The sequence below is a fragment of the Colius striatus genome, chromosome 7 (assembly GCF_028858725.1).
Source record: "Colius striatus isolate bColStr4 chromosome 7, bColStr4.1.hap1, whole genome shotgun sequence".
Lineage (NCBI taxonomy): Eukaryota > Metazoa > Chordata > Aves > Coliiformes > Coliidae > Colius > Colius striatus.
The window spans coordinates 19852254-19868377 of record NC_084765.1 but is presented as its reverse complement, the minus strand read 5'-3'; the positions used below and the strand labels follow the sequence as shown (position 1 = coordinate 19868377).

At 38.8% G+C, this 16124-nt stretch overlaps 1 protein-coding gene across 1 annotated transcript in view; it reads right to left on the bottom strand.

The window, feature by feature from the left end:
* The window catches only part of NPTN (neuroplastin), a 66462-nt gene that overhangs the window by 24643 nt on the left and 25695 nt on the right, over positions 1 to 16124 (bottom strand). The window contains exons 2-3 of the mRNA XM_061999666.1: positions 6235 to 6403; positions 1835 to 1929 (exon numbers count right to left, since the gene is read on the bottom strand). Coding sequence (XP_061855650.1) covers positions 1835 to 1929; positions 6235 to 6403 — 264 coding nt within the window. The remainder of the gene's footprint in view (positions 1 to 1834; positions 1930 to 6234; positions 6404 to 16124) is intronic.

Below are 16124 nucleotides of genomic sequence, written 5' to 3'. Positions count from 1 at the left end.
GAAAGTACTTAAGATCTTAAAATAACATGAAAAGATTTAGCAATTAAAGCTTAAGAGCAGAATGAAAAAAAATCCCCCTAAACCAAGAAAAACTCCACACCTATGTACCTTGGACACCCAGAAGACAAGCTCACCAGAAGTAAAACACAAGTTTGTGTGCAATTTGCTGTAAGTGAGGCAATAATTATTCTTAGAGGTACAGTCAGATTTTTTTTAATCCTAAGTCAAAAGGAACTTGCTGTGCATTCACATAAGTAGTTTAGGTTCCTTTTTTTCTTGCAGAGAGTGCTTCTGCACCAGATTTGGTAAAATACTGGCTATATTTTGATAGGTTGTTTTATGCAAGACCATTGAAAATAACTTTTTTAATTGACACAGGAAATCAGAAAGCTTTCTTTGGTACAGTATCAGTCAGAATGTTTAGTTATAATATTTCTCTTTCTATAGTTCAAAAGAGAGTGTTATCTACAGAGGAAAGATGGTATTCAGGATAATACTGTGCATTTCTCATTTCATTCAGATTACTGAATTACTCTCACTTTGGGTTCAGGAACCTGACCACGAAGTCTTCAGTGAGGCAGCAGAAAGTCCCAGGAAAGTGGTCAGCTTTCAGCTTTTGCTACAGATCTATGGTATCTAACTTAAACAGTAGTGATCACAATATAGATCAGGAAAGTCTGCATTGCTGCTGCAGGGAAACAGTGTGAAAGAAATAGCGTGAAGCATACTCCCCCGTTTGCTGTTTTCAAACAACTGCTGAGGAAGTTCTGCAGTCAAGCTGAGGATGTAAGGAAAATGGTAAATAACACTAATTTAGGCTTCAAACAAATTTACAGTACGCCTTCATAAAACAAGCACCAGTATAGTCCCAGACATGTGCAGGTTGGCTGAAAGAATTTTAAACACATTTTTGCATGAGCTCATCTGCTTTTGACTAACAAAGTTGACAGAATGCATCAATTCCATCTTACTACAACACATAAGGGGCAAACCAAAGCTACCAGAGAGCAGTGGACCAGTGATTTCTACATTATTCAAAGAACAAACGCCTGTATTGTGGCAGCAGTTTAACACTGTATAAGAGACCACCACCTCCATTTTACCTTCATGTCAGACATCCAAGAGAAACCCTGTTCTTTTGTTCATTGTTGAATTACAGTTAAAAAAAAAATCAGTGTAAATCTTTTGCATTTTGCAATTTCAATCCATAGTTTCAGGATTCTAAAGGCTGAATGTCAGAAGGCTACTAATATGCATAACACAGGAAAAAACAGCTGCATGAAAGTGAAAAACCCCAGTCTGCCTCAGGACATCTCCCGTCCAAACACAGGCTTTCCTGGCAACCGAAAAGAAACAGTTCCAAGCTGCCACAGGTGCGATGCTCATTCTTACTTTTTTCCTATCCAGAACAAACAAATTCAAAGTACATTCAATGCGTTCAGATGGCTTCATTTATTGTGAAACATGGAGGAGACCACGGCTGGCTTTGCATGAGTACAGATATATTCCACAGCAATCTTTACCCTGCTAGACAGCCATGTTCTCCTGTGATAGCCAGATTTATCAATGAAGTGCAGCAGCATGTGCTAGAAGGTGTTTCAGTACCCCCTCTACAGCCCACAAGTCCAATGGTCATATTCCCATATCTGTGAGGTATTTCCCCTGACTGCATGCAAGTCTTTCCCTGAAATTATAACCACAGATTGGACACAGGAAAGACCTCTTGAGTTAGCTCTCTTGTACAGACACTGAGTGAGATGGCAGAGGCAGGGAAAGCACTTCACTTTCAGGGAAAAGAAACAAAAGAAAACGAATAAGCAAAAAAACCCAGTACCTCTCACTTCTATAGTGGCGTTGGCTATAGGAGAGTTTGAAAACACAAACACGCACAAGTATTCCCCTGACTCTTCTGCTCTGGGCTTCAAAATCCTGCAGATAGGGAGAGAACACATAGGCTGTGTTAAGTACTCTGTTAGCAACCAAAAATCAGCATGCTAGGAATTCCACTCCCCACCAATACTTTAATCTTTTAACTGGATTTCACAGCTATGATTTCTTAACTCAAGCTACTTTGTATAGATGAACCTACTTGAAATAAAGGATGCTGCTTTCCTAGAAAAAGGGTGAACTCTAGTCTGGAAAGTTAGTACCAATTTAGCTTTCATTTAAAAGCAAAGAAGGAGCTAGACACCTTTTAATTATTCACTACAGTTAGTCTGATGCAAGTCACTCTCAACTCACTAGCCTATTAGGCAGATATCACCTCTCACTGAGGAAGAAACATGATCTGTATATGCTATCTGCATTGAAAAAAAAATCATATATAGCCAATTGGAAAGTGGCTCCAAATACTCCAGGCAGACCACAAATACAAATCAAGGCTGGCATTATCATCTTGTAAGTGGTTTTCTTTTTTTCATAACCAATAAAAGACTGGTCCATTAACAATTTGATTCAGACTGGATGTGAAACAACTGCAAGCTAGTCAGCTCATGAAGGAAGGCACCACACAGGAATCTGCTGCCTCTTAAGAAAGACTAACTACAATTAGTAGAGAGAAATCAGATGCAAGCCATTCAAAAGAAAGTCAGAGCTGCAACAAATGCAAAATAATTTTTAAAAATTAAGATTAACTTACACTTAAGATAGTGGTACCTTCAAGTCTACTAGCTTTTGCTGTCCTTTGAAAATCTTTTTGATAAAAATGACTCAAAAATTCTACACATACGTTCTTCAGATATTTACCTACAAAAGAAGTCTTAGACTAGAGAAGCATACAATGGGATGCAGATTTAACATTTCCACACAGCACAGAATAAGATAGAGTTCTCTTCATTCTGCCCCCTCCCTTTAATGACAGGTTTCTTGGCTTTGTTTTTTATTATTAATTTTTAAAACACACATTAAGTAGTGTGCTGATGAACAGAACCCTGCAGAAGAGCACCGTAATAAAATAATTCAGTTACACATGGAAACTGCTTAGACAAGTGGAAAAAGCTGCTCAGTTTAACACAATATTTTGACTCAGTTGTTCACTGTGTTTACAGCACTTACTCAGTAGCATCAATAGTAAGAGTCTGAAGTTAGCTATAAAGTTATGTCTTTCAGATGAAGAATAACATACCCACTTTTCATAGAGTTACAATCAAAGGTTATCTTAATGACAGAAAGAAAAACATTTAGCATCAAATATCAAAGCAATAGCTATATTTAAACTGTAGGCAGAGAAAGTATCCTCGGGAAGCATGCAGCAACCCTGAACATTGGTGTCTACTGACCCTGCTGGCAAAGGTGAGTCCTCACCGGCCTTCAATGGAACAACTCCACCCAACCATTTCCATTACTAAACTATCCTAAGACTGCAACAGTGATGGAAGGCTGTCTGTAGTAGCATTTAGGAGCTTAACAGCTAAATAATCATGCTCCAACCACTGCTTTTTATCCTCTGTAGTCAATGCTTAAAGAGTGGAAGGAAGAGATGTAAGACATTGTATTCTTTCAGTTCTACATAAGCTTCTTTTTAAAGTGTGAAACTATGGCAGCTCCTACTAGAGTATTATTACACTTACTTTAATGATTTATGTTAAGTTTTATTTATTTATGGTTTTCTAGACAAACAAGTACCTGAAAGAAGTTTGCTCAGACAACTTCCCTCAGTCCAGTGGCTTTAGGAAGAACCCAACTTTTTGCAGATGTAGATTTTTCAGCAGATGCAAAATGCCAAAAAACCCTCTTTTTTTTTTTTCAATTGATCTCAGTAACTTGCTACTCAACTGTGAATTAACTGATGAGGAATCTGGAAAGAAATCACTACTTTTCCCCTACAAACCATGCATATAGACTAGGGGACAGGTCTCCAGACTGACAGCACAGGATAGCCAGAATCACTTCCAGGCCCTTTCTTCTTGTAAAAGAATACATTAAGAATAATCCTTGCCCATTTTTAATTAAAATTGTTAACTAAAAAGCTATACTGAACTTTGAGCTTTCTGACTACAGCTGTCTTCCAGCAAGAGCAGCTACGTCAAGTTTTAATGAAGGATTACAAAAGATATGTTCAAGTTCCAACGTGGTAAGCAGCAGAACGTTTAAGGTACAGTTTAACTTACTAATTCTAAAGCTTTCTAAACAGTAAACACTACACTTCAATTAACTAGTTCCATTTCATAGCAAAACAACATATAATGACTGAAACACCAAGAACCTGAAGCTTTTTTTGTTTTTCAAGGACCAATAAATTAATTTAAAAAACCATGGAATTTAGGAGGTTATTTAACTGACAACTATGTTGACATTGCTTCCATTAATTTGCTATTTTTGGATTTAAAAAAACAAGCAACTAAATCAAGCTAGAAGTTAATGAATAGATCAAATCCACCATGACCAAATGCGATGAAGCAATACCACAGAGTCTCAAACCATAGTATACAACCAAGGAGCTTATATACAAGCAGGAATTTGAGATCTACAGTGCAAATGCAAGTTTTGCCAAATTCTCTTGTGATTGCAGCATGCTTTACCAACCTTTTGTTCACTGGGAACAGAGTGGCTGTCTTGCAATCTGCCCACCTTACTTCTTCCTTCTCTAGGACATTAAAACTGATCTCAAGCCTAATTATTCCTTTACTGGTGAAGTGGAAAGCAAAAATCCACCCTATTTTGGGACAGATTATAGAGATACTTAGCTTCCCAAATAATAATGAGCAATTTTCAGTAATCTTGCTGCAACAGACCTTTAGAGCCACTCAAACTAGTGCTTTTGGGCAAGACCGCTCATCAAGTTAATTGCTAGATATGAAAGTAGAGCCTTTAAAACTCAGTCCCAGCATTAAACTTTGCACTGAGGAAACAAGATATAGTTATGGAACTAAATAAGACTTTTTAACCGCAATACTGAACAGATGATGAAAAAATGAGCTGAACTAAAAAAAAAAGGAAAAACATGAACACATCTTTATCAAACACGACACTCTTGTGGATAAAAGGATGCTTTACTACAGCAATGAAAACCTAGAATATGTCTTAATCTTGTGCCCATAAGCAACACTGGTGTTCTGAAGAGCCCACAGTACTCTGCTAGAGACAGAAATAAGGTCAGTTGAGAGCACAGGTATGTTTCCTTGTTTCCTGTGCTCTATCTCTGCACTAAAATCAGAACCACTATAATACAGTGGGCCTTGCTGAGACATAACCACCTGTTTCTGAATTTACAGCTAAGTAAGAGGGTCAGAAGTGGTCTAATGTCTCCAAGGAGTAAGTTACCACCAGTGGTTAAGACATTCCTTAAGTGTTCATCTCAGCTTAACACTGAACAAAAAGTTCTATTTGCTGTCTATGCTGACATCAAGAGAAGAAAATGGAGGGTGGCGGGGGGGGGGGGGGGGAAACCAGCAAGAGAGGTACGCATACAAACCAGATCTCCGATAGCATCACTGAGCAAGCTTCATATGCTCTTGTCAACTCCATGTCAAGAAAACCTCATTTCAAGACTACAGAAATCCTCAAAAGATTTCTGGTTAATGCTAGAAGACAGTGAAACAAGATGTAGCTGTACACATTCTTCATACCCTGAGATGGAAGGTAGGAACAAAGCCAGAGCACGTGCATGTGGAACAGATTAATGCTGAAAAGGTGGATGGACCAACAAGTGAGACAGCTGTACTGGTTTAATCAAGATCTGGTATCATTCCACAGTAGTGGTATGACAAATCATCACTAACAACTCAGACAACACCATGTTTCATCTCTCAAGGCCAGAAAATGACTAACACATTTAATTTCAACAGTGACTTATGTGCTGTATTTCCCTGCATGATTAAAATCCACAGCTGCAGATTCATCTTTATGTAGGCATGATCAAAACAGAGACTGCACAATGTAGTTAGAGGAAAAGGAAAGTGGATTACATGTCTGTGTCACGTCCACATATCACGTATACTCTAGAGAAGAACTAAATGAGTTTAGATTGAAAAAGAGAAGCTTGCAGTACATTTTTGTTGATATTTTCATGAGCTAACTTGGATAGCTGTAGGCAACAGTTTTTCCAGAATTGTTCTTGTAACATTTTTCAGACATACTTTTGGGGGATTCTCTAATATGGATGAACTCAATTTGTCAGTGGAGCTGAACCTGGGACCTTGTAGTCCCAACATCCAGTCATCTGGTCCAAAACTATACTTCTATCAGGTTTGTTATTCTCCACTGTAATATGAAGATTATTCCAAAGAAACTTACTTGTATTCTGTAGTGTTTGAAGATTTTCTAGTGCCAGGGATCTCCTCTCCGTTCTTCACCCAGTAACTGGCAGAAAGGGGGCTGGGACTTGTGGTGAGGTTACACTGCAATGTGACAGCCGGACCATACAGATGAATGACTACATCCTCGCTGGCATTGATCCTGGGCTCTGAAACAAAGGGCACATTAAATAGCAACAAATATCCACTGGCAATTGTGCCACACTAAAATTCAAAGGGGAGTTGGGAAGGGAAAAAGACTACACAAGGAACATCACTGCACTAATTTGGAAGACATCAAGAAAGTCACAATAAAAGAGCTGACCGCTAGTGAAGGCCGCACCTTATGGAATAGCAACCCTATACAGAGAAAAGATTTTAGACTATTTAATATTTAATATCACTACAGATTGCTATGCAACACCATTAATCATTCTTTATACACTACTAATCATAACATGGGAAAATGCTTGTCCTGAGAGATCAGTTGGTCCTTTAGAAGCAACTTCTTTCTGGCTATTATTTGTTCTCTCTACTTAATTTGGGGTTCAAAACAAAAAACATTTTCTACATAGAACAGCTGTCAAGGTTAAACACTCTTCTGAATAATTTTTCTGGACTCCCTCCTGCAATAAGACTAATGCCTACTTAAGGAAAACACTTGGTGCACACAAAATATTTCAAAGAGCACAATTTTTCTGATGTCTGAAATTCAAGCAAGCAGCCAGTGTGAATAAGGCATAAGTCTCATGTAGCATGGCCAAAATCGGTCTGTGATGCTTAGCAATAAACAGTGAGAATACACATACCATGTTAAAATTAGAGTCGAGAACTATGCTGTTTCTAAAGTAACTTTAGACATAAACACTTATGAAGAAAAAAAAAAAAAATAAGATGAGCCTCATTGCATAAACTGACCACAAGAGTTACTTGCTTGGCTGGTTTTATTAGGAACTGAACCCAGGCTGTTTCACATTACAATCTTACCTGGTAACATCAAATTCACTTTTGTTTTTTTAGGGGAAAACCTGTTAGAAGTGATTAGTATGAGGGCACTGTTCTTACATTTGATATACACATTGTCTTAAGATCATGCAGATGCCTATTCTTCCTTAAAAATTAAAGCTGATAAATTTTTAAAATAGTTGGAGACAAGCTTCTTTCCCAACTTGGAAAAATGACCTTTCTACTGAAGGTCTCACAGCTGCTTTCAAGTAGTCTGTTAACAAAAAAAAAAAAGAAGCCTTGAACACACAATGACAGAGCATAAAGGAAATTCAAGAATTCTTGTTATCAGTCTTACAAAAATATCTAGTTTTAGTACTGGCTATAGTTTCAGCTTGAACTATGTGCCACAGTTGAGCAGTACAGCACCCAAATACTACCTGTCTCCTCTGCCTTTGATGCATTTCCTTAAATAGCGAAATGAATTGCAAAGACATAGCTGTTGCCAGTTGCTCATTTCACTGACCACACTCAGTAGCACCAACCTCTCCCAATGCCAGGGCTGCCTCATCTGCACTCTGGTCAGCAGCAAAGGGCAGAAATGTGAGGAAGTCAGTCAGTAACGAATGTCTTCATGATTACTTGCAAGTCAGCAAAAGATTTTTAATCCTATAAAATTTTGTTATGCCTCGTGGTAACATAGTTGGAGTATTAACTGAGTCATATAATACATTTTTTTAATATTCATCTGCAGAGCACTTAGAATACAAATTATGAAACAGAAGGAGGAGTGGAAAATACCCATACCATCAGAAATGTTGCCTTTTTCATAATATAAAACATTAATCTATCCAATAGTAAAGTACGTAGATTATTACCCAGGGAGACAAAACCCAACTACCTACTAACAACATGGCAAAGCCACTTGACTCCTGTATATCCTTTTCCTCCTGTCTTCAGTAGGCTGGCTACATATCTTCTTTTCACAGCTATTTAAAACTAGGACTATCATTTAACTGCAGAAAAATTGACAGATACTGTAGCAACAGAGGGGGTTTTGACACTTCTCAGATACTTTGCTACTACTGCACTTTTTTCAACCGGGTTTCTGCCTGGTGATTTTAACCATACAAGGATCTATGAGCCCTACGGAGTACAGAATTGTTTTGCTGAAGTTATATCATTACTGGACTGCCCTTGATGCTTCTCCATCCTCAATAAAAAGCTTGTGTGCGTTCTCATAAAAACACTGAGCTCTGGAAATATTTTTAGTAACGTGTTTGAAATAGTAATTTGGTGTCAAAATACTTATCTAGAGAAATAACTTTTGCCAGAATCCACTGATCAAACTTGGTTTTATTTTAAACGTTTCTCTTTGATGATGAAAACAAGTCTGTAGCCTACAAAATAAATGCAGTCTGCTTTTTAAAAGGAGGAGGATGACAGGACAGGCTTCAGGTTGCTGTAACAGAGACTGCAATGCATTTAGCAGTATCGTTATAACAGATGCTGATGCTGTTTATGCTGTGCTGAGACCCAACCTGAAGTGGTGATCAGCCTGCAGCAATCCTGGAAACCAAAAGCATCCAAGCTGCCATCAGAAAAGCATTACACAAATGGAACAAGAGGAAAAAAAGTCATCAAAAAAAAGAATCTAGTCCCTGCAAAAACCAGAAGGTTAAAGACTTAATCCAGAAGGGGTTTGACAGTGGTAATCATCTGGCTTTCATATTCTGTTGATAATAGACTCTTCAGCCTCTAACACTGATGAATCAGAACATACAAAAATGCTCCTGCCTGGAGCTCCAATGACTGCTTCTGGTAATTCACACCTACTCTTGCCTACACCTTCCCTAAGCTGCTGTGTCCAGAAAATATTTACAGCTGTTCTCAAGGTTGCTTTGCTGGAGTTTGCTGGCATCTCTAATGCCTGACTTGCAAATTACAAGCTTTAGTTTAAGAAAATTAAAGGCAACTGCAGTTTAATTTACATCTTTTACCCGCATATCAGTCACTTATTAAAAAAAAAAACAATTAGTTAATCCTATCTTGACTTAATTCTAGAAGGCAAACTGCAAGGATGCCTACTCAAGAGAGTGAGATGCTGAAGAGTCTCTTTTACACATCACTTAAGCTGATCATTTTTTGCAAGATCAGGTTTCAAAGTTAAAAAACCAATCACCTAACAAAGCCCACCAATAAGTGAAATTCTTTAATCAAATTAGGAATGAGATGGAAGCCAGATGCTAGTTCTTGGGTGTTGACTCTTAACAATGAAGTTGCCCTTGACCTCTCTGCATTCAAGTTCTGATATTTGAGACAAGCTGTGATTTAAGTGAAAAAACAGTGAAAAGAGATTGTGTTCTTTTGATAGGACAAGAGGAAATGGGCTCAAGTTGCTCCAGGGTAGGTTTAGATTGGACATTAGGAAGAACTTTCTCACCTGGAGGGTTATTAAGCATTGGAATGGGCTGCCCAGGTAGGTACTGAAGTCACTATCCCTAGAGATATTTAAAAGATGCATAGATGAGTTGCTGAGGGACATGGTTTAGTTTAGTGATGGGCTTGGCAGCGTGAGGTTGGACTTCATCTTAAAGATCTTTTCCAAGCATAATGATTCTATGATATATTTAATGTTCCCCTTCAGTTACACTGATGTAAAATAAGGCCAGCAGCAAAATGACCACTATTGGCTGGAAACTCCCATGCTGTTTAGTTAGAAAATTCTCATTTATAAAACAAATTGTGCTTGTGCACATAATATAGCAGCGGAGATATCTGGGCAGCTTCAGACGAGATGTTCTCCACCATCCAAAGATGGTTTGGAAACCTGCTTTCCTTCTTATCTCATGCAGTTAATGCAGGACTTTGATGCTCAAGTGGTCTGTTTCCCAGACAGTAGTTGGTCAGATCTCTTAACATACATAAAATTACAAAGCATTAGAATATTTAGTGCAACATTTCCCTCGCCTGTCATAAGTTAAACACAGAAGCATAAGAATTATCCCGGGTACAAGGCACTTAGAAATGAAGTCACAATATACACTCCAGAATTAGTAGCACCAGATACAACGAGATGATGTTAACTGGGGGGGAAGAAAAAAAGGTTAAACTTCAGTCTCTGGAGCAGGTTAGTATCAATAGACTGAGAGAGGAAAAACCCACTTTTCATATGGAGACATTCTCAACAGTTCATTCTCAAATGGTGACTTTTCATATGAAAAGAATTTTCTCCCTTGGTATCTTAAAACTGACTGGATACAAAGAGAGAAGCAGAGGACCACCATAGACTTGCCATTCTCAAGCAAAGCTAAATGTCTTAGCAAAGGGCAGAGGGGATTTCCAGGAGGTATTACTTACTAGAAGACAAATTTTTAGCTTTGTCTTAAGGTAGCATCATTTCCCAAAATTACATGGCTGTTGCTATTGTAGGCCATGAAAGCAATCTACCCATGAGTCCTTTGGGGACCTCAAAGGACAAGAGGGGAAATCAAGCATTAAGACTAGAAGCTGAGCAGGTTTGAGATGAACAACCCAGTGCCACTTAACATTTCAAGTCAAAACACATCATTAGGTTTGCTGTCTATTTTTCCACATATATCAATGTTGTTTCCATTTTCCAGAGGGAAGGTCTCTGATCCAGCAGTGCCCTCTGCAGCACCCTAGAGTTTGTTGTGTTTTTTTTTAAAGGTAACCAAAAACATAACTGAGACATAATTACTGAGTATGACATTTTTGTACCCAAACAAAACTCAAAGTGGTACATAAAAGGCTTATTTGTGCACAGAGGACAATAGCAAAAATAACACTTAGGACACTGAGAAAAACACTCTTAGGACACTGAGAAAGCATTGAGAAAGTAAATTCTCCTGTATCTCCATGCAATAGGTTCACGTTGCAGATTTAATTCACTCTACCTACAATTCATTCACTTCATCTTGTTAGCAAATGCAAGAGTTTAGCATCTTACACAAAGTGAAACAGGGTTCTTCTCTACTGACTGATGATAATATGCATTTCCAAACTCATCCAGGACTGCTTTAAAAGCAAGCTGAATGCAAAAAGTCTTGTAACAACAAAGAAAAAAAGCAACTTTGGGTCAACTATATTCTCTATTTTTTAAAGCTTTTCTGCTGCTCAAAATTGCATTCTCAGATGAAAGTCTTTTAGCTAAAGTTATTACTTCAACATGGGGGAAGGACATTTTACCCCTCTCCTTTCATAGGCTAGATTAAGAATAGCTGCCTCTGTTCAGTCCTGCTGCACCAGAGAACTCATTGGGAACATGCTGCTGTTCAGAAAGGAAAAGAAACACCATGAAAAAAAATCTAAACATGAAAGGTCACAAGTAACTGAAAGGAAGGGATTTGTACAGAGGCATATATGCATCCAAGACCACGTGAGAAGGCATTCAGAGAAATTCCAAGAGAACAGAAGAAATAAAAATAAAATGGTTAGATCTGGTAAGAACACAGAAATCAAACAGAAAGGCACTCATGGAGAAGCCAGCATTATGGTGGCTGGAAACCTACTACAAAGTTAAAGGGGGCAGGGAAGAAACACAAATTTAACACTAGGCTTGTTTTCACACAGAAGCTACAGAACAGATTCACAGATTGTCCCAAGACCTTTGATCCCAAAGAGAAGAGACACATATGGCAGATAACACCAGCACTACAGGTGGAGCAGTAGTCTTGGGTTCAAAACACCAGGACAGGTAGCAGAGGGTAACAGGAAGGGAAGGGTCACTAGACTGCCTCTAGATACTACAGTACCACTACTGTAGGGTGCTGGACTCACTCTGAAGGACGCTTATAGTAGCCTGGGCTCGAATCCACGTTATGGAGGGATTTTGTCTCAAGTCATTCCTCCTGGGATCGTTGCTGGCCCTGCACTCGTAAGTCCCAGAGTCTTCCAAGGTAAGGCGGGTTATTCTCAGCACACTCACCCCATTCGCCCCGTAGGCAGTGTTAATGGTGACACGGCGCTTCCGAGCGCCATCCCACAGCTGTTTGAAAGACTCAGCCCGGTTGACTTCAGCATACCACCACTGGATCTCTGGAGTGGGGTTCCCAACCACATCACAGTACAGTTCAAAGGCGTCCCCCGTGAGTTTAGTTTCTGACATGGGCGACTTCACAAACCCAGCTAGAGGGAGGGGCAGCAGAAATGCAGTGACAGAGCAGTAGAAAACAAAATATCTTATCAAGAACAAAGCAATGAGGTGCAGAAAAACAAAGTTAGATAAGACATTAGCATCTACAATAACACAACTTTCATAGAAAAACCATAAACACAGAGCAGGTGGAGGTCCATAGTTTGAGAGCCGCACACTGCCATTCAGAATATTCAGGGGGTGGGGGGAAGCACAGCTTCATGGCACAAAGTGCTTAGCCCCAACACATCAGGGATCCACCTGGGGCAGCTGTACTCAGGCAACCACAACCTGTAACCCACATCAGCTAGGAGGTACCTCCAAGCCTTAGAGCAGACTGATGGGTTTTTGAGGATTTTTCACTTGTGTGGACCTTGTAATTGGCAAGTATCCATGAACACTTAACAGATGTCTTTTTCTCTGAAGAATTTATGTTACCTACTTACAGGAGGGAAAAGGGTAAAATCCAAACCTTCTGCTCTATGTAGCTCACAACTGTGAACTCTTTGATGTTTCACCTATCTGGGACTTCTGAGGCAGGGAATTCCCCAAAAGACAACTGACCCACTTTTCCTGAAGTAGCTGGATCACCACAGCTCCAGGAATCTCACAACTTTATAAAGTAAAAGGGAATTCCAGTGGTATATACACACAGGCCAAAAGATCATTTCATTAGTTAGAAAATGGACACTGAAGGTACTTCAACAGACCACACTGTTTTTGCCTTCTGAAATGAGATGCTGTGCTGACATTCATGATCAGGTGAAAATATCCCTATAGAGTGAAATCCTTAAATACTTACCAGCTTCAGAGCTGTGTTAAGATCACAGACATACCTTTGAAAATAGGATTGAAGGACAATGTAGTATCTGTTGAAAACAGTGTTGCCTTAAAGCTAGTATCTTCCCCCACTAGCCCCCCCCGTTAAAACTAAAAGATTAGAATACAGCTGGCCAGACAGATTATGCAGCAAAAGCCATCATATTGCTGTGCTCCCTGGGCAACAGGACATCTCATCAGCAAGCAGAGTTTGAGTACCACACAGCTGATAAAACTCACAATTGTTTCATTTCTCTCCCCAAATCCATGGCTAATTTTCAAGAAGAGAATTGAAAGACAATTCAGTGGATTTTAGAGAACAGAAAGGTGGACTTAAAGCCTTGGAAAAAATATGATGCACACTCCTTAAACATCATTCCCCATCCCAACCTTCTTTGGCCACACTCATGAAACAGTGAAACAAACATTGAAAAACAAATGTTTTACATTGACAGACAATTATATGGGAAGTTTTCGCTACAGATGCATCCCTAGAGGATAATTTGGACAAGAAAACAAGGCCAAGAGTCTCTAGAGCACACGCAGAAACTCTTCCTTGCTGGCACAATCTTGTTTCAAGAGTAACCGTGCAGTAGCTGCAAGTAACAGCTACAAGATCAAACACTCAAACATAAAAAATAATCATCCTCAGAAACTGTTTCAAATGCAAACTCATTTTACAAGGAGTACAGTCTTATACTCCAGCACTAAAGGAAGTGAACTCTATACTGAGCACAAGTACTACAGCAAAAAAATGCATCATTGCAGGGAGAGAGGGGAAAAGCCCTAATTACTAGCAGTTACCAACTCCACTAAGATCACTGTTGTCAATTTTTGAGGTTAACAAGGATCACACTGTTTTGCCATTGCTGCTTGAGGTAATACAGGAGCCGAGGTTATGATCTTCTTCTGCGGGCCTGTCCTCATTTCAAGGGATGACGAACAAAGAAGATGTTGTATTCTCAGAGGCATAAATCTGTAAGGCTGGCACCTATCTCCAGCAAACCTAATGTGGTTTGCTATCCACAAGAGGCTTAAAGTAGTAACATGTCAGACTAGCTAGCTTCTTTCCAAATCTTAGTGGTTCTTTCCCCTACAACATTTTTCCTACCCTACACCATAATACTGAAGTGCCACACAGCTGCAGAGATGACAGTAACTCGGAAAGCAACCCCCCTTCTACAAGCTTCAGTTTCCATTATACATTGACGGACAACAACTCCCCTGGTGTGAAACGCATCTCTGAGGTCAGAGGCCATGTGACTCAAAACCTTAAAGCTGCGATTCAATCCTGCTTCTCCAACTACCCTGGCTACTAAGCAACCATTTCTGAAAGAAAGGCTTCTTACCTAGCCTTTGTGGCAAGGGTGAAGGGGTGTAATTGTATATTTTATAATAACTGTGAGCTGCACAGCTGCTGTGGCTAGACAATAGACATACCATACGTCGCATGAAAGAGTACTGTATATCCTCTTATTGAAAAGAGTATGAGTAATCTGAATAAAACAAGTTGACAGAAGCTTTAGGTTTTGAATCTGATTCTGCATTTGCTAAGCAAAAAGTATTGGAAATTTTTCACAAAGTAAAAAAAATAATTTAAAAATATTAAACTGGACAACTGCATCAAAAGGTCTCTTTAGAAAATATTCTCCAGGTTTCAATTTTAAAACCTACATCTCCATCAGTTTCAAATCCTCCTGAAAAACAAGGTCTCAGATGCCCATGTAATTCAATGCAACATTCTATCTTCATATGAGTAACTGTGTCATCAGCACCAATAACTAGAAAAGATAAAAACTCACCAACTGCATTTGGTGCCACTCCACCTTCAGCCCACCAAAAGGTAAAAGTGTGGTCTTTAAAAATTAGGTATCCAGGTTAGTACACTAAGTCTGAAAGTCCAAATAGGAATGAAGGTGGTAGAAAAGCCTCCCTATACAAATTAATAATAACCTTGCATTATAAAAGACTGACAGTGCTATTAAAAACTCTACACAACAATCTCAGGTTAATGTTTTGCATGCTGAGTTGTTGAGAAACAGCAAAGGCAAATACATCAAACAGAATCAGTAAGTTGAGACAATGCTTCCAACTACTGAACATCTGCCAGAGGGCCATTTGTGATCAAGATATCTGGCAAGAAGTTGCAAAATAACCTGCAATCTGCCAGTACCTAGCAGATACTTCTGAAAAACAAAAAAATATGGCTAAATATTACAGAGAACACTCTCTGTAACACAATAGGAGTCTTGAAACTTAATTACTCCTGCTTTCATTGATTTTCATAATTGTTCAAAACCAAACAGAAAAACGATAATATACAGATTTCCTTGCTACATAAGAGACTTTTGAAGCCCAACAGTTTTCTTATTTGATGTTCCCCAAGCACGGCACTTGCTGCTTAGTTATTACCATGTTCTGTAAAATTCTACAGACAGGAGCATCAAAACGAAAAATGTGTATCAAAATACAAACAGCTCGAGCCAAGAGGTCAAGGTTTTGTTAATGTGATTGTACTAGATCCGTTTAACACTGAAAACCTGCCCTTATTGTAAGTTATAGTTGTTTTCTTTCCAAAGTGTAAACTGCACTAAGCATTATCACTTTCAGAAACATTTTCAGCTTCAGCTATGCTGAAGGAAGGAGGCAATAATCCAGAGATGATACCTGAAGATCATATAGACCTAAGGGAAGTAGCAGAATAGCCCGAATTTTAAGTAAATACTTGATGTCAAATATAATATGAATAAGCACCTTCAAGTGCTTACAAGAAAGCATTCTGATGAAGTTCTGATACTGTAATTTTTCCTTCTCTTGACAACTAACTAATCTATTACTATAATAAATATAATCAGTTATACAGCAAGTTTTCCTCATTAAAAGAAATAACTATTTGAGGTGGAGGGGTTGTTCAGGTTTTGGGTATTTTTAAAGCTAATTGCTATCATGCGTAAGAGAACAAGAGAAAATCC